We start from the raw sequence: 13,989 nt of genomic DNA, 5'->3' as shown, positions 1-13,989 counted from the left end.
CAGTGGTAGAGCGCTTGCCTAGCAAGCACAAGGCCCTGGGTTCGGTCCTCAGCTCCGGGAAAAAAAAAAGAAATAGAATAGACTAGAATAACCAGTATGCCAAGGGGAAGGAGACCAGGACTTACTGTTAGCCTTGTGCACTGTCATGGTTGTCTTCACTGTCAATTTGATGGGGCTTAGAATCATGTCTTCTGAATCCTCCCATTCTAGAGGAATGGGCTTTTGTAGCAAACCTCCTCCAGCAAGCCAGATGGTACTCAAGGTATCAATGGCAGATGGGGACAGTGTCCGGAGCCTTTGGCAGACTTCCAAATATGGATCACAGTGGAGACCTGTGGCTTTTGGATAAAGGCCCTGCTGTCATCTGCAGGCAATTATCGCCCTTTGAGAAACAGACCTTGGCCTTCCATTGGGCATTAGCAGGAACTGGATGCTTGGCAACATGCTACCAAATTACTATGCAACCCGAGCGGCCAGTCACAAGCTAGGTGTTATTTGACACACCGCATGCACAGCAGCAATCTTCGTAAGATGGACGTGGTCTGTGTGGGTCAAGAAAGGGGTTTCAGTGTCTGTGCTGTTGATTGATCCAGACGGGGGTGGGGAGCATTGAACTGCTTTCCTGTGATGGACATGGGAAGAGTACCAAAGATCCTGTAGGACCTGGATCAGTTATCGTTCTCATTTCTATGACAAAACACCTGGTAAAGAGCAATTTAACGGAGAAAGGGATTATTTCGGTTCATGGCTTAAAGGTACAGCGAGTAGGGCGTGGTGGAGAAGGTGTGACAGTGGAAGTGGAGGCTGGTCACATTGTGTCCATAGTCAGGTCAAAGACAGAGATGGATGCTGGCAATTGGCTGCTTTTTTTCTTTTTTCTTTTTTTTCCTTTTCATTCAGACCTAGACCCAAGGTGGTGACACCCACGGTGTTGGCCTTACAGCCTCTGGGAAACCTCATCAAAAGCAGCCTCATTTCACAGACAAAGCTGGAAAGACTGGGTCCAGGGTGATTTTAAATATAGTCAAGTTGGCAATGAAGATTAGTCATCACGCCCTTCAGTTGAAGTCATTGGAAACCACAGAGTTTCTATCTAGGTAGGATGACAAAAGGCCAAGGCCCTTCAGGAAGGAAGGTGAGGGTCGCCCCTCAGGGTAAACAGTGATGCTGCTAAGATACTTGGTGGGGGTAAGATAATGTGGAGTGGGTAGTAAAGAGTCATTATAAATGCTCATTAAGGACACAGGACCAGCAACAGAAACAAGAAATGTAATTGTCATGTTTCTTATTTGTCTCCCAATGGCACCCATTTCCCACCCCACAGAGACAGGGGAAGTGGATGGGCCAGTTTTGCCTGGCACTTAGAGTACCAATAAACTAGGTAAGATGGGAGCCAGTGAGGTCAGCTTCTTCCTGTTGATCTAGGCCAATGTCTGGCTTATAATATAGTTTTTCTTTATGAAACTGGGAGATGAGACCTATCAGGTGGCTTATTGGAATTGTCTTCTATAATATTAAAATGATAGGTGGGAATCAGACAGCCCTCCTTCATTCATCAGGCCAAAAACTATCTCTTATATTGTTCTAAGACCTCTGGCCAGTCACCAGATTTTGACATTTGCAAAGTTTTGCCTGTTTTATTTGCTGTCTGAGCAGCACCAGTGTCTCTATATTCCTCATACCTCTCTATTCTAGAACTTTCCCCAATCCCGCAGAGTTTGAATTCACAATGTTGAGGGGCTAAGGATGTATTGCTCCGATGGAGAGTGTCGTACTTACTTAGCCCTGGAGTTGATCTTAGTTTCACATAACTTGGGGATGGTAAAGCATGTCTGTAAGTGCCAGCACTCATGGGGTTACAGATAGGAGGATCAGGAGTCTAAGGTCATCCTTGAAAGGCCCACTTGAACTACCATAGATCCTGCCTCAAACATTATCATACTGGAAGGATGTATATTTTTGAGTAGCAGCATTTTGTGTGGTCCTCCTGAGGTCTTCCAGGTAAGTTCATATACCAACCTTACTATCTTCTAAAAATACCCTGAAGAGGATCAGAGACAGTGGCTGTGGCCAACATCTAGTTGCTCTAAAACCTGGCCCAGCTCTTTGCCCAGTGAGCTCATAGTTGGAGTAAAGCAAAACTTGAGACCAAACGTATAAAGCTCCTGTAGTTACGCAAGGAGATGACCAGTGCCAGACACCCAAGCCCCCGACAATCCAGGAAACTGTCTGCATCTTCAGGTGGGGGCTTAGGGTTCTGCTAAGAGGCTTAGATTCTGGCCTCTGTGGTCACCAGAGACATGCATCATTGCTTGGTGAATGTTTATCAAACATCCCCTAGGGAGTGACATTGCCACAAATCGTTTTTGAAGTTCTGCCTAACCTTGCCTTGATTTTTGCTTTTTCTTCCCATGGGAGTGTTTCACAGCCAGAGAATTTATATTTCTTTCTCTTTTTTTTCAATTGGTTTCTAAAGTGTAAGAAAAGGCAATTGGCTCAACTCTGTATGGATACCATCTTGCAAAATGACAGCTGAGTGTTTTACATATTATCCTGACTTGAATAACCAGCTACTCTAAGTGCAGCTGCTTACTTTGCTAGACTTGCTACAGGTTGGAAGGTAAGCTATCCAGATATCATAATAGGTAATGGTGATTGACTCTGCGAGTCTAGAATGATTAATTGGTTTCTGCCTCAGCCGGCCCCTCATCCCACACAAGGTTAGAGATAGTTTTACTGTTACCACTTTCTAGAAGAAGAAACAAAGTTATTTGCCCCCTTAATCTATCAGGGAACCTAGGAACAATAGTTCTGAGATTCCTCCGTATGCCTTTTAATACACCCATCTATTTTCCTTCCAAAGACCATTCATTTATTAAGAGCCACCCTGGAAAGAGACTTACTACACAGGCCAAGCATCAGTTAAAAAGGATTCTACGTGTGATACCAGAACAGAGCCCCTTCCCCGCCACGGTCTCTATCATTTTATGGATGATTTGTCCCACCCCTCATCCCGTCACCTGCCTTGTCAAAGGGCACTGAAGAGGCAGCCCTTCAGCTTGAATGTGTTGTTCCAGTTTTTCTTGTGTTTCTTTCATCGGGGGAAACTGATGGAAGGTAGCGGTTGGGAGAGGTGTTACAGATGAAGGACAGATAAAGATCTTTGATTTGAGGTCCCGGACCCTACTTCTTCCCTGACATAAAAATCCTATTTGTCCCATGCTTCCCCATGCAGATCACTTCAGTAGAGCATGACAAAGCAGCAGACACACAAGGACTTTTCCCACATCTTACTCCAAACACAGCCACTCTCCAGGGAACATCAGAGAAACTCTTGGGCTCCCACTTCCCCTCCATTTGTTTGAAGGATCAAGAGAACACAGCCCTCTTTCAACAAAAATTAAAAAAGGAAAATCATGAAAGGAGCCAGCCTCTTTTTTCCTCTCCTTCTCCTTAATATATTGTTGCATCAGGGAAGAGGAAGCCGTGAGGGCCACTGATACTGAGCCCCCAGGGATCCCATAAGGGTCACACCCCAGCTACCACAGGGGCTTGTCTTCCTCCATTTGCACAGGGAATTTGTAGTGCTGGGTGTGGAAGTTGCTTTTGGCTCCGCACTGATGTGAAACAAAGAAAAAAAAAAGAAAGAAGAAAGGAAAACGTGTATGTGTGTTTGTGTATGTGTGTTTGTGATGTGTCTATATATATGTGCAGTGTGTGTGTATGTGGTGTGTGATATATACATGTGTGTGTGTTGAGTGTATGCATGTGTGTGTGGTGTGTGTCTGTGAGAGAGAGCGAGAGGGAAAGAGCGAGGGTGAGAGAGAGCAAGTGAGAGGGGGCGGGGGGGGGACTTCCAACAAAGCAGGCTATGAACACACCTAGGTTTCCTGGGTCAGAAAGTTCTTAGATGCTAGGCTCTGAGGAAAGGAGACTTGGACAATCTTTAGCTGTGCCCTGCTGGTCTCCACAGTCTGGCTTAGAACTATGTGTTCCTTAAGGGCGGAGACAAATTCCTTCCACATGTTTTTGTTTTTGGTTTCTTCCTAAAGTGCTATCAGGGTGTCCAGGAACAATTGTCTCTGTGGCCTGTGACATAACAACACTGTGTTTATTCCGCACCTCCCTAAGTGCACTGAACCAAAGTTTTTGCATAGCTAGACTTTTGAGAACTATTTTTTTTTTAGTGAAAATGTATTTGGGCCGCGAATTCTCTTTTAAGAATGAAAGTGTTTTTCATGTACTTGCTTTATTGGTGAGCCGGGGGAGATAAAGGGCTTTTCCCAGCATCATATGGTCTAGCCTCTCAAGCTCTGTGCTCTGCCTTCTCTTCCCACCACCTGTGCCTGTGCAGATCTTGCCTGCTTCCCTTTTTTTCACTGATATCTAGGAGAAAACAGAGAGAACAGATGGACTTAATTTTGTACTTAGGAAGTGTGCCATACAGTCACCAAGCAGAGAGCAGAGCATGGGCACCCTGGGAGCCACAGACTCTAACTGATCCCTTTAGTCATTATGACAGGAGATGGACTTCACATCAAGGACTGAGAAAAGTATGCGTTTTGTTTTACTTGTGTGTGTGTGTGTGTGTGTGTGTGTGTGTGTGTGTGTGTGTGTGTGCATACACACACTTGTGTTTATTTGTGCACATGTGTGAAGGCTATTCATCAGTAGGTGCTAGCCACCTTGGTTTTTGAGACAGGGTTTGCTATTAGTCTGGCTTGGAGTTTACCAAGTTGCCTCATCTGGCTGGCCAGCAAGCACAGGGGATCTACCCCTCCCCACCTCTTCTGCTCTGGGATTGCAAACCCTACTACATCCAGATCCTGTCCCAGCCCTGACCCATAAATGGGCTCTGAACAATTGAACTCAGGTCTTCATGTTTGCAAGACAGACAATTTTACCAACTGACACATCCTCCCAGCACACTTTTGGTTTTTGCTATTACATTTTTCCTTGAGTACAACTCAAAGGAGGATCAGAGAGAGAGAGAGAGAGAGAGAGAGAGAGAGAGAGAGAGAGAGAGAGAGAGGAGGAGGAGGAGAGAAAGACTTTCAGATATCTGTTTATGTAGCTCAGGTTGCCATTGAACTCTCTTCATCTTACCCTAGCCTCCTGAGTTCTGAAATTACAGATATGTGCAATTGTACCCATTTTACAGATATGCTCAATTATACCCATTTTTAGATTCTTTGTTACCATGTTATCCTAATATTGTCTCTGATAGGATATTAAAGCTGACTCTTGAGTATCTCCCAGCATCCTTCTGGCTACCTTCCAAGCCATCTCTCTTGTGATAACTAAAACAAGTTTCAAAAATGTGAATATTATGTTCTTTGTTCGATGACTTTTTATATCATCCTCACACTGTATTACCATCCCTGTCCTCTGGCCATGACCTCCTCTACCATGCTTCTTTATACTACTAGACCTTTGTCCATGTCATAGACCCTACCTAGAAAGCCCTTTGTCTTCATTAGGGTTTTACTGTTGTGAACAGACACCATGACCAAGGCAAGTCTTATAAAGAACAACATTTAATTGGGGCTGGCTTACAGGTTCAGAGGTTCAGTCTGTTATCGTCAAGGTGGGAACATGGCAGCATCCAGGCAGGCATGGTGCAGGAGGAGCTGAGAGTTCTACATCTTCATCTGAAGAATGCTAGTAGAAAACTGACTTCCAGGCAGCTAGGGCGAGGTTCTTAAAGCCCATGCCCACAGTGACACACCTATTCTGACAAGGCTACACCTCCTAATTGTGCCACTCCCTGGGATAAGCACATACAAACCATAACTTTCTACTCCCTGGCTCCCATAGACTTGTTCAAACACATGCGTCTATGGGGGCCATATCTAGCCACAGCATAACAAAAAGTACATTTAGTCCAACTTCCAAAGTCCATCAATGTTAAAAGTTCAAAGTTCAAAGTCTCTTCTGAGATCCATGCAATCACTTAAGTGTAATCCCCAAAGCAAGACAGGAAACCAGCTGGGCAAACTCCAAACTCTGCTTCTCCATGTTTGACGTCAAAACAGTCTTCAGACCTCCAGCTCCTTTTTCATCTTTGTTGACTGCAACAAACTTCTTTTCCTGGGCTGGTTCTACTCCCTGTTAGCAGCATTCCTGTGGCTCTGGCATCTTGAAAATCTTGGGGTCTCCAAGGCAGATTCAATGTTAAAGCTTCTTGTTTCAATGTCTGGGATCCACACATGAACTTCTGGGCTCCTCCAAAGGTCTGGCGTCACTTCTCCAGCTCTGCCCTCTATCACACTCTAAGCTCAGGTGGATCCACTTCACTGAGGCTGCTGCTCTTGGTGATCCTCCTATGGTACTGGCATCTCCAATATACTGGGGCCTTCTGCTGCAAATAGGCTTCACCAATAGCCTTTCATAGGCTTTGCTCATGGTGACAAATCCTTTGCATGACCCCTTCAATCCTGGGCCATCAAGTACAACTGCACCTTCACCAGTGGTCTCCCATGGTCTCTCACAGTGCTAAGCCTCAGCTGTTCTTCATGACCCTTTTCAAAGCCACAGTACCACATGGGTGACTCTTACACACTACCCAGTACAGCTGCAGCACTAGGTACAATCTTGACTGTCTCTGGAGCACAGCTTCTTTGTGCTCTCAGCAAACACTTCCCAGAAGATTTCACCTCAGTGAAATCACCACTAATTTCTTAGCTCCAGCTAACCAGCATCAATTGTCCCAGTCATCTCCTTCTCCTCTTAACTATAAAGCCAGACACACATGGTCAAAGCTGCTGAGTTCTGCTGCTTGCAGGAGCTGGAACATGGCCCCCCTTGTTCTATTACATTATCACCAGCTTTCTGTTTTCCAACTCCTTCACTGCCTAAGCTTGAGTGTCCTGGAACTTACTCCATAGACTGACTTTGAACTCAGAGATCTGCATGCCTGTTTCAAAAGCAATGGGATTTAAAGGTATAGACCACCAAACCTGGATTTCAGTTTTTCTTCACCTAGAACTTGCTCTGTTCTAGGCTGGCATTGAACTCAGAGATCTGCTTGCCTTTGCCTACTGTGATTAAAGGCTTATTCTACCATGCCTAGATCTAAATTTAGCTGGGTGGAATCTTGCCACAAGGTCATTACTCCCTTAATTCAATTTAATATCGTTGAACACAGGATTCAGCTCCATTTCACTTCCTGGTGTCCCTTTAATACTCAAACCATATATTTTATATTTCCCCTTTCTCAGTTTGCTATGTTTGTTTAAAATGCTCTTCATGAGACTTAACCAGAGAACAAAGTCTATGATGGGTGATTCTGAGACTTCCTTTGTCAATGCAATTAATCAGTGTCTCTTCACCTTAGCCTCAGGCAGACTCTTCAGACAATGGCAAAAAGTAGCCCCATTATTTACCAAAACAATCTCTAGGCCACATATTGAAATTTTGCACTGAAACCTCTTGGATCAGGTCTGCATAATTCAAATCATTCTCAGTAAGGACATCTTCTATATTCCTAACAGGATAGCCCATTAAGCCCAACTTAAAGCATTTCATTGCTTTCCAAAGTCCCCCAAATCCACATTCCTCCAAACAAAAGCATGGCCATGCCTATCACAGCAATACCCAACTCCTGGTACCAACTTCTATCTTAGGTTTTCACTGCTGTGAACACCATGACCAAGGCAAGTCTTATAAGGACATTTAATTGGAGCTGGCTTACAGATTCAGAGGTTCAGTCTAGTATCAATAAGGCAAGAATATGGCGGCATCCAGGCAGGCATGGTGCAGGAGGAGCTGAGAGCTCTACATCTTCATCTGAAGGATGGTAATTGAAGAATGACTTTCAGGCAGCTAGGATGAGGGTCTTAAAGCCCACACCCGTAGTGACATGCCTATTCCAACGAAGCCACAAGTCCTAATAATTGCCACTCCCTGAGCCAAGCATATACAAAACATCACACCCTTCCTTCCTTATTCCCAAGGGTGACTTTCTGTCCTTCAGAACAGAACTTCATTTCAAGTTAAATGTCATTTATTCAGAAGAGCAGTGTCTGATTTAATACTGATTATCTGTGATTTCATCACATGGCAGACATGGAACTATGAGCCAAAGTAGACCATCTTGTCCTTAAGGTGCTTGGTCACTGCAGTGGTTTCATTAAGAATGGCCTCCATAGGCTCTTAGATTTGAATGCTTAGTCACTGGAGAGTAGCCCTGTTTGAAAGGATCAGACACACTGCAAGTAAAGGAGCTGGAATTTGTTTTCACCTCCCTCTTTTAAGATTCTGAAAAGCCTACCAGAAACTTCCAGAAGAGGCCCATGGATCTCTATAAAGTGGTGTAGAATGATGCCAGAGGTAACATCACTAAAAGATACAGTTTTCTTCCAAGGAAGGAGAAGTAGCTGCTTAGAGAGAGCAGGTAGCAGCCAGCCCCCAGACACGTACCCTGTAAGGTCAGTAGGAGCTGGGGTGTGCTCTTCTCAGGGCAGCCCACCTCTGGTGCTGAGTGCAGGCTCAGAGTAGCTGGAGTACCCGTGGTAGGAGACACCTAGATGTTCCTGCCCAATCTGGTACAGCCATACTGGCTGGAAGGTCTTTGCCCCAGCTTGCCCTTCCAAGACTAACTGGGGCTTAGAACTACGCTGGAACCTTTTTCTGTCCTTGCTAGGCCTTTCATCTCTTCTTTCCACTTGTGTTAATCATAAATAAGTGTCTTACAACAAGTTGTCTTAGCATCTGCTTCCTGGAGAACAAACCTGCACCAGGTTTTGTGCTTTGAAGTAAGAAAAAACCTTAGCAACTATGTATTTTGGCAGCTTCCTTTTCAGTTTTCAAGTATTCTCAAATAAGTAACACGGTTCTTTCAACTTTTTTTTTATTTACTTAAATTAACAAAACACAGGTTACATGCCATTTCAAGGTAAACTGTCTGGAAACAGGAAGTAACATTTCACAACTTGGGTTGCTAGACACTCCGAGTTTTAGTTTTTCTATTGGCAATCCCAAATTCTGTATAAAAAGCAACATTTGGTGTAATGTTGTCCAATTATGTGAAGGATTTTAAATGTTAGCTTGGTTACATTTTGTTTCAGCAAAGCAGATAAAGATCACAATTCAAAACATAATGTTAATATTTTATTGAATGTCTTGGGGGCTCAATAAATACAGAATGCACAACAGTCGAGCTTTCTTCTGCAACTACTTACATCCAGATATACATTCACCCATTAGCTCCTTTTGGCTTGGGAAAGATTGGCTTCAGTGTCATGGCCAAAGGGACATCCAAGTTTTAAAAGCATAAAAGAATAAAAGAGAGATACAAATAAACTAAGGAGGACCACTGCAGGCCTGAATATAAAGGACAGGAGGCAAATATGTCACTAGGCTGGATGGTTAGGAGGTTCAAAGTGATGATGGTCCAAAGCCTGGGAAGTCAATGTGATGATGATTCAAAGGCTGTAAGTCAACATGGTGATGGTCCAAAGGCTGGAAGTCAATGTGATAGTGGCCCAAAGGCTGGAAGTCAACATGGTGATGGTCCAAAGCCTGGGAAGCCAATCTAATGATGATTCAAAGGCTGTAAGTCAACATAGTGATGGTCCAAAGACTGGAAGTCAATGTGATGGTGGTCCAAAGGCTGGAAGTCAACATGGTGATGGTCCAAAGCCTGGGAAGCCAATGTGATGATGATTCAAAGCCTGTAAGTCAACATAGTGATGGTCCAAAGGTTGGAAGTCAATGTGATGGTGGTCCATTTGGGTCTGACCTCTTTTCAGAATTCTATACTGCCATGAAGGGTGTGTGTGGCTTTGGGGGGCTGGTGCATCCTGGGTGACTTTATTCTTTGGTTTGCTGAGGTGGGCTCCATGAGATCTACTTCAGATTTGTATCTGGTTAATCTTATCAAGGTTGGCCACACCTTTTCCAGTGTCCAGAATCTGATCTCATACCTTGGGATGCTTTTGAGAAGCCAAGGGACAATACTCATGGCTGCGTTGGGGTAACACGTGTGAATGAGGGCTGCTGTCTCCTCCACACATGAAACCTGGGGCTGGCTTTACTTTCAGGTGAGTGTTGGGTTGGTTTCCAGGTTCTAGCCTACTAAGTCTTTCATACTGGGAAGTAAAAGCCAGAGCCAAGCTTGGGGCATACCCCACACTACATTGCAGTTCTTCCTCCATGAAATCTCACTGAGGATGCTAACCCATGTGTAGTGGCACAGAAGAAGCCTGCTGCTTGCAGTGAAATGGGCCCAGGAGCTGGATATCTCCTTTTTTACCAGCTCTGTGATGGACATCTAACTCTTCAAACATGCTCGCAAACCACCATCCTAGATCATTCTCTTTCTGACACAACTGAATTCAATCATGCCTCAATTCTGGATTCATGGATGAAGCTTCCTGGACACTTTTATCTAAGACACCAAAAAAGCTCCATTCACAGTGAATAGAAGGGATCTTGCCCATCTGAAGACCTTCAACAATTCTTTGTCCTGAGCAGTGATTGTGACTGTAGAAACCCAGGGAAATCTCCCCACCATCCACCATCTTTGCAGGTGTTATGACCTAGACATGTACACAGCTGGAACTGGAAACACACAAGCCCTTTGTCCTTCACAGGAGTAGTCACGACAGAGAAAAGAATTTTAGGATGTTGGTAAGAGAAATGGCTGAGAGGCTTGTCCATGTGCATAGGTGAATGGTGGGAACTGGATGAGCCTCGTGGAGAAGTAGATTGGTTGATAAGAAAAGCAGCAACTAATAGTTAGCAGAGCTAGACTGGGTCTTTTAGATGAATGGGAGAATTTTGGGAGAAGAGGAAGCAAGGCAGTCCCCAGAACCGTGGCTTTACCAAGAATGTTGACACTCTCAACTGAAAGGCAGGTTTTATAGAAACACAGTCTAGAACCTACCATGAGTCAGTGACATGAACGTAGCCCCATGCAGCACTGCTTTTCATGGTGGCAGGGTCTAAGAAGGTCAGCCCAATAGGCCCAGCATATCCATCATAATCCTCACAGTACACTGCAATAGCAGTTCACACATCTGGGCAAGAGTAAGAGTCATCATAGGCCAGCCATGCATGAATCTTTCAATGCACTAGATGGCTACAAACATCACGGGTGTTATCTTCTAGTTTACACACACACACACACACACACACACACACACACACATGTATATTTACAATGTGTGGATGTGTGTGTAAGAGAGAGTGAGAAAGTATGTGTGAGTGTGTGGTGTGGGTAGTATATGTGTATGTGGTGTGTGTATGGTATGGGTGATATGTATGGTATGGTGTATGTGTTCATGCTGTGTGTATGTGTGTTGTGTGCGTGTGGTGTACATATGTGGTGTGTGTGTCTGTCTGTGGTGTGATACATGGTATATGTGTTATGTATGGTATGGTATATGTGTGTGGGGTATATTATGGTGTATGGTGTGTATAGTGTGTATGTTGTGTATGGTGTGTATGTTGTGTATGGTGTGTATGGGGGGTGTGTGTGTGTGTGTGTGTGTGTGTGTGTGTGTGTGTGTGTTGTATCCTGGGGAGGATGACAGAACAAGAACGAAGACCCAAGTCAGCATTGTGCTTGCAGGTCTCCTGTCTGCCACCTCAGTGCATCTAAAGACAGGGTCAGAACTATGTGTGAACAGTGGGAACTCCCAGGAGACAGTTGGGTCAGGACTGCGTGAGACCAGCGCTCTCTTTTTCCCAAGAGGCACCTGGAGGTGCTTTGGAAATTCCCAAAGCTGGACCTACTCCAGGTGGATTCACCCAGAACCTTACAGGGTTTCGCTTACTTCCACCTTTTTTCTTTGAGAGAAGGTTTGACCTCATAATCCCCCTCAGCCTCCCAAGTGCTGGGATTACAGTTGTGAGATACCATGCCCAGCTACATCAGTGCCTTCTGAAGGATCTACTGAATGATTCCTACATGTAGCCAGCTCTCAGAGGATACCTCAGGTCTTGCTTATAGCGAGGGGCGGGTGATCATTCCTCTACCCAGATAAAAGTTTGTTTTAGGGAGCAGTCCTGAACCCCATTCCATAGCCCAAGCTCCACTGCTCACTCTGAAAGGCAACTCTCCCTTCAGTTGCTTCATGGGGCATGGGGCCTCAGAGCAAGGGGAAGGAGCTCTTCTTGTGAGGGGTTTGATCTGAAGAGCTGGGACCCCCAAGCTTATCCAGATGTCTCCAGGGGTGTCTCAAATGTCCCACTGACCAGAAAAGCTGAAGTAGGGGAGGACTCAACCAGATATTTAAGCATCATCTGGTTCAGTCTTAGAAAAAACGATTTTCCTTCTCCTGAAACCCAACCTCACATCTGCAGGAACCACTCGAACCTTCCCAACAGTTGGTCTCTTGCATCATTTCCTGTGTTTCTGTTATTTCATAGAGGCTATATTTTTATATATACAACTACTAATATTTTCATCTATGATACTGTAGCCTTCATAAATGCAGCTAACTAGTTACTAAGTAAGATAACTCGAGCACCGCAGTCTTGCAACTAGAAAGATGTTTGCGCCACTGAATGTTAGGAGAAAACAGTGTCTAAAAGCACCTCGAGGTCCAGCTTGCAGTTAGGTATCTAGAAGGAGGCACAGTTCATCATGCGGGTGATGTGTAAAATAACACCAAAGGGTCTAGTGCCCAAGGAAGGACCTGAGAAGTGTGCGTGTTAGCCACGCATTCAGTCTGAGCCATTGGTAAAGATTGGCGCCTCTCTCCCCTTTGCAGCAAATGACAGTTTGCACGAAAAGCTATAGTTGAACTGCCTCGATCTCCTTTTCCAAATGTAACTTTAAAGCCGTTTTACTTAGATACCCAAAAGGACTGCTTGCTTTTCCATTTTCCTCTCCAGTAATTCTTTTAAACCCTCATCTCTGTGCTTGAAGTATAAGTAATCAGAAAACGAGGGGCCCTGCCCGCCGCTTTGCAACAGCCTGCTGCTCAGTCGCTCGTCTCTGACTTCACAGTCTATGTCTCTACTCTCATGGTCCTCGCTACTGTCCTCCTGCGGCTCTTCTGGAGTGTCCTGATCCTGGCATCCTTCTCCAGGGCCCTGCGGGGCCTGCTCCTGCTTGGTGGACAGATCCTCAGGCGCACAGAGCTGCTGGCTCTCCAAGGCCAGGGTGGGGCTATAGGGCTCCACATCATAGCACTTGTCCTCTTCATCTGCCTCCTCCTCCTCTTCCTCCTCCTCCTCTGGGTAGAGGCAGCCCTGCGTGCTGTCCATGTCGGACTGGAACATTGGCCCCTTTGCACTGCGCTTTTGGGAGAGGTCAAACGGCTCCTCCTGCTCCAGATTCCTCAGCGCACCAGTGGACTGTGCCAGGACGAGTCGTCCCCTACCCAGACCTACAGGAGCAGAGCAGAATTTATGTCTGAGAAAAGTTATGCCGGAGGCCCCTTAGGCATTTTGCTTGTTCATTTTAAAAACAGGGATGGGGGGGGGGCTGGGGATTTAGCTCAGTGGTAGAGCGCTTACCTAGGAAGCGCAAGGCCCTGGGTTCGGTCCCCAGCTCCGAAAAAAAAGAACCAAAAAAAAAAAAAACAAACAAACAAAAAAAAAAAAAACAGGGATGGGGTTGGGGGCCGGGGAGGGGGGAGGGGGGAATAGTTCCCATTAAGGACTCTGGCGTGGGGAGCTTGTGATCCATAGAACTCTGTAAGGCAAACCTGGCACCTTGTGCCCCAACTTAGCGTCTCTCTACTGAGAATTTAAAATATGAAAAAGTAAGGGAGGAGGGACACGGAGTATGTGCGAAACACTTTTTTTTTTTATTATACTACATGTGAAAAAATAGTATCTAAATTTTGGTTTAAACACATAAATGGAACTACACAATGAACTGTGTCTGGCTGATTAAAAATGCCTACATACATGAGAATCCATACACATATTCTCTGTGTATTCTAAATTAAAATCTCTCCCTCCCTCCCTCCCCTTCCCCACTTATGTCTCTTCCCCTTTTTCCTTATCAGAACTGTGTGGAAGGAAAAAGAA

At 45.1% G+C, this 13,989-nt stretch overlaps 1 protein-coding gene across 1 annotated transcript in view; it reads right to left on the bottom strand.

Annotated features, from left to right (window-relative positions):
* Positions 1-8,834: 8,834 nt before the first annotated feature.
* Zfp366 (zinc finger protein 366) overlaps positions 8,835-13,989 on the bottom strand; it is a 64,436-nt gene continuing 59,281 nt past the window's right edge. The window contains 2 exon segments of the mRNA NM_001433267.1: positions 8,835-9,642; positions 9,704-13,340. Coding sequence (NP_001420196.1) covers positions 12,799-13,340 — 542 coding nt within the window. The 3' untranslated portion in view covers positions 8,835-9,642; positions 9,704-12,798.

Source organism: Rattus norvegicus, chromosome 2 (genome assembly GCF_021556685.1).
Source record: "Rattus norvegicus strain SHRSP/BbbUtx chromosome 2, alternate assembly SHRSP_T2T, whole genome shotgun sequence".
NCBI lineage: Eukaryota > Metazoa > Chordata > Mammalia > Rodentia > Muridae > Rattus > Rattus norvegicus.
This window is presented reverse-complemented; position numbering and strand designations above follow the sequence as displayed.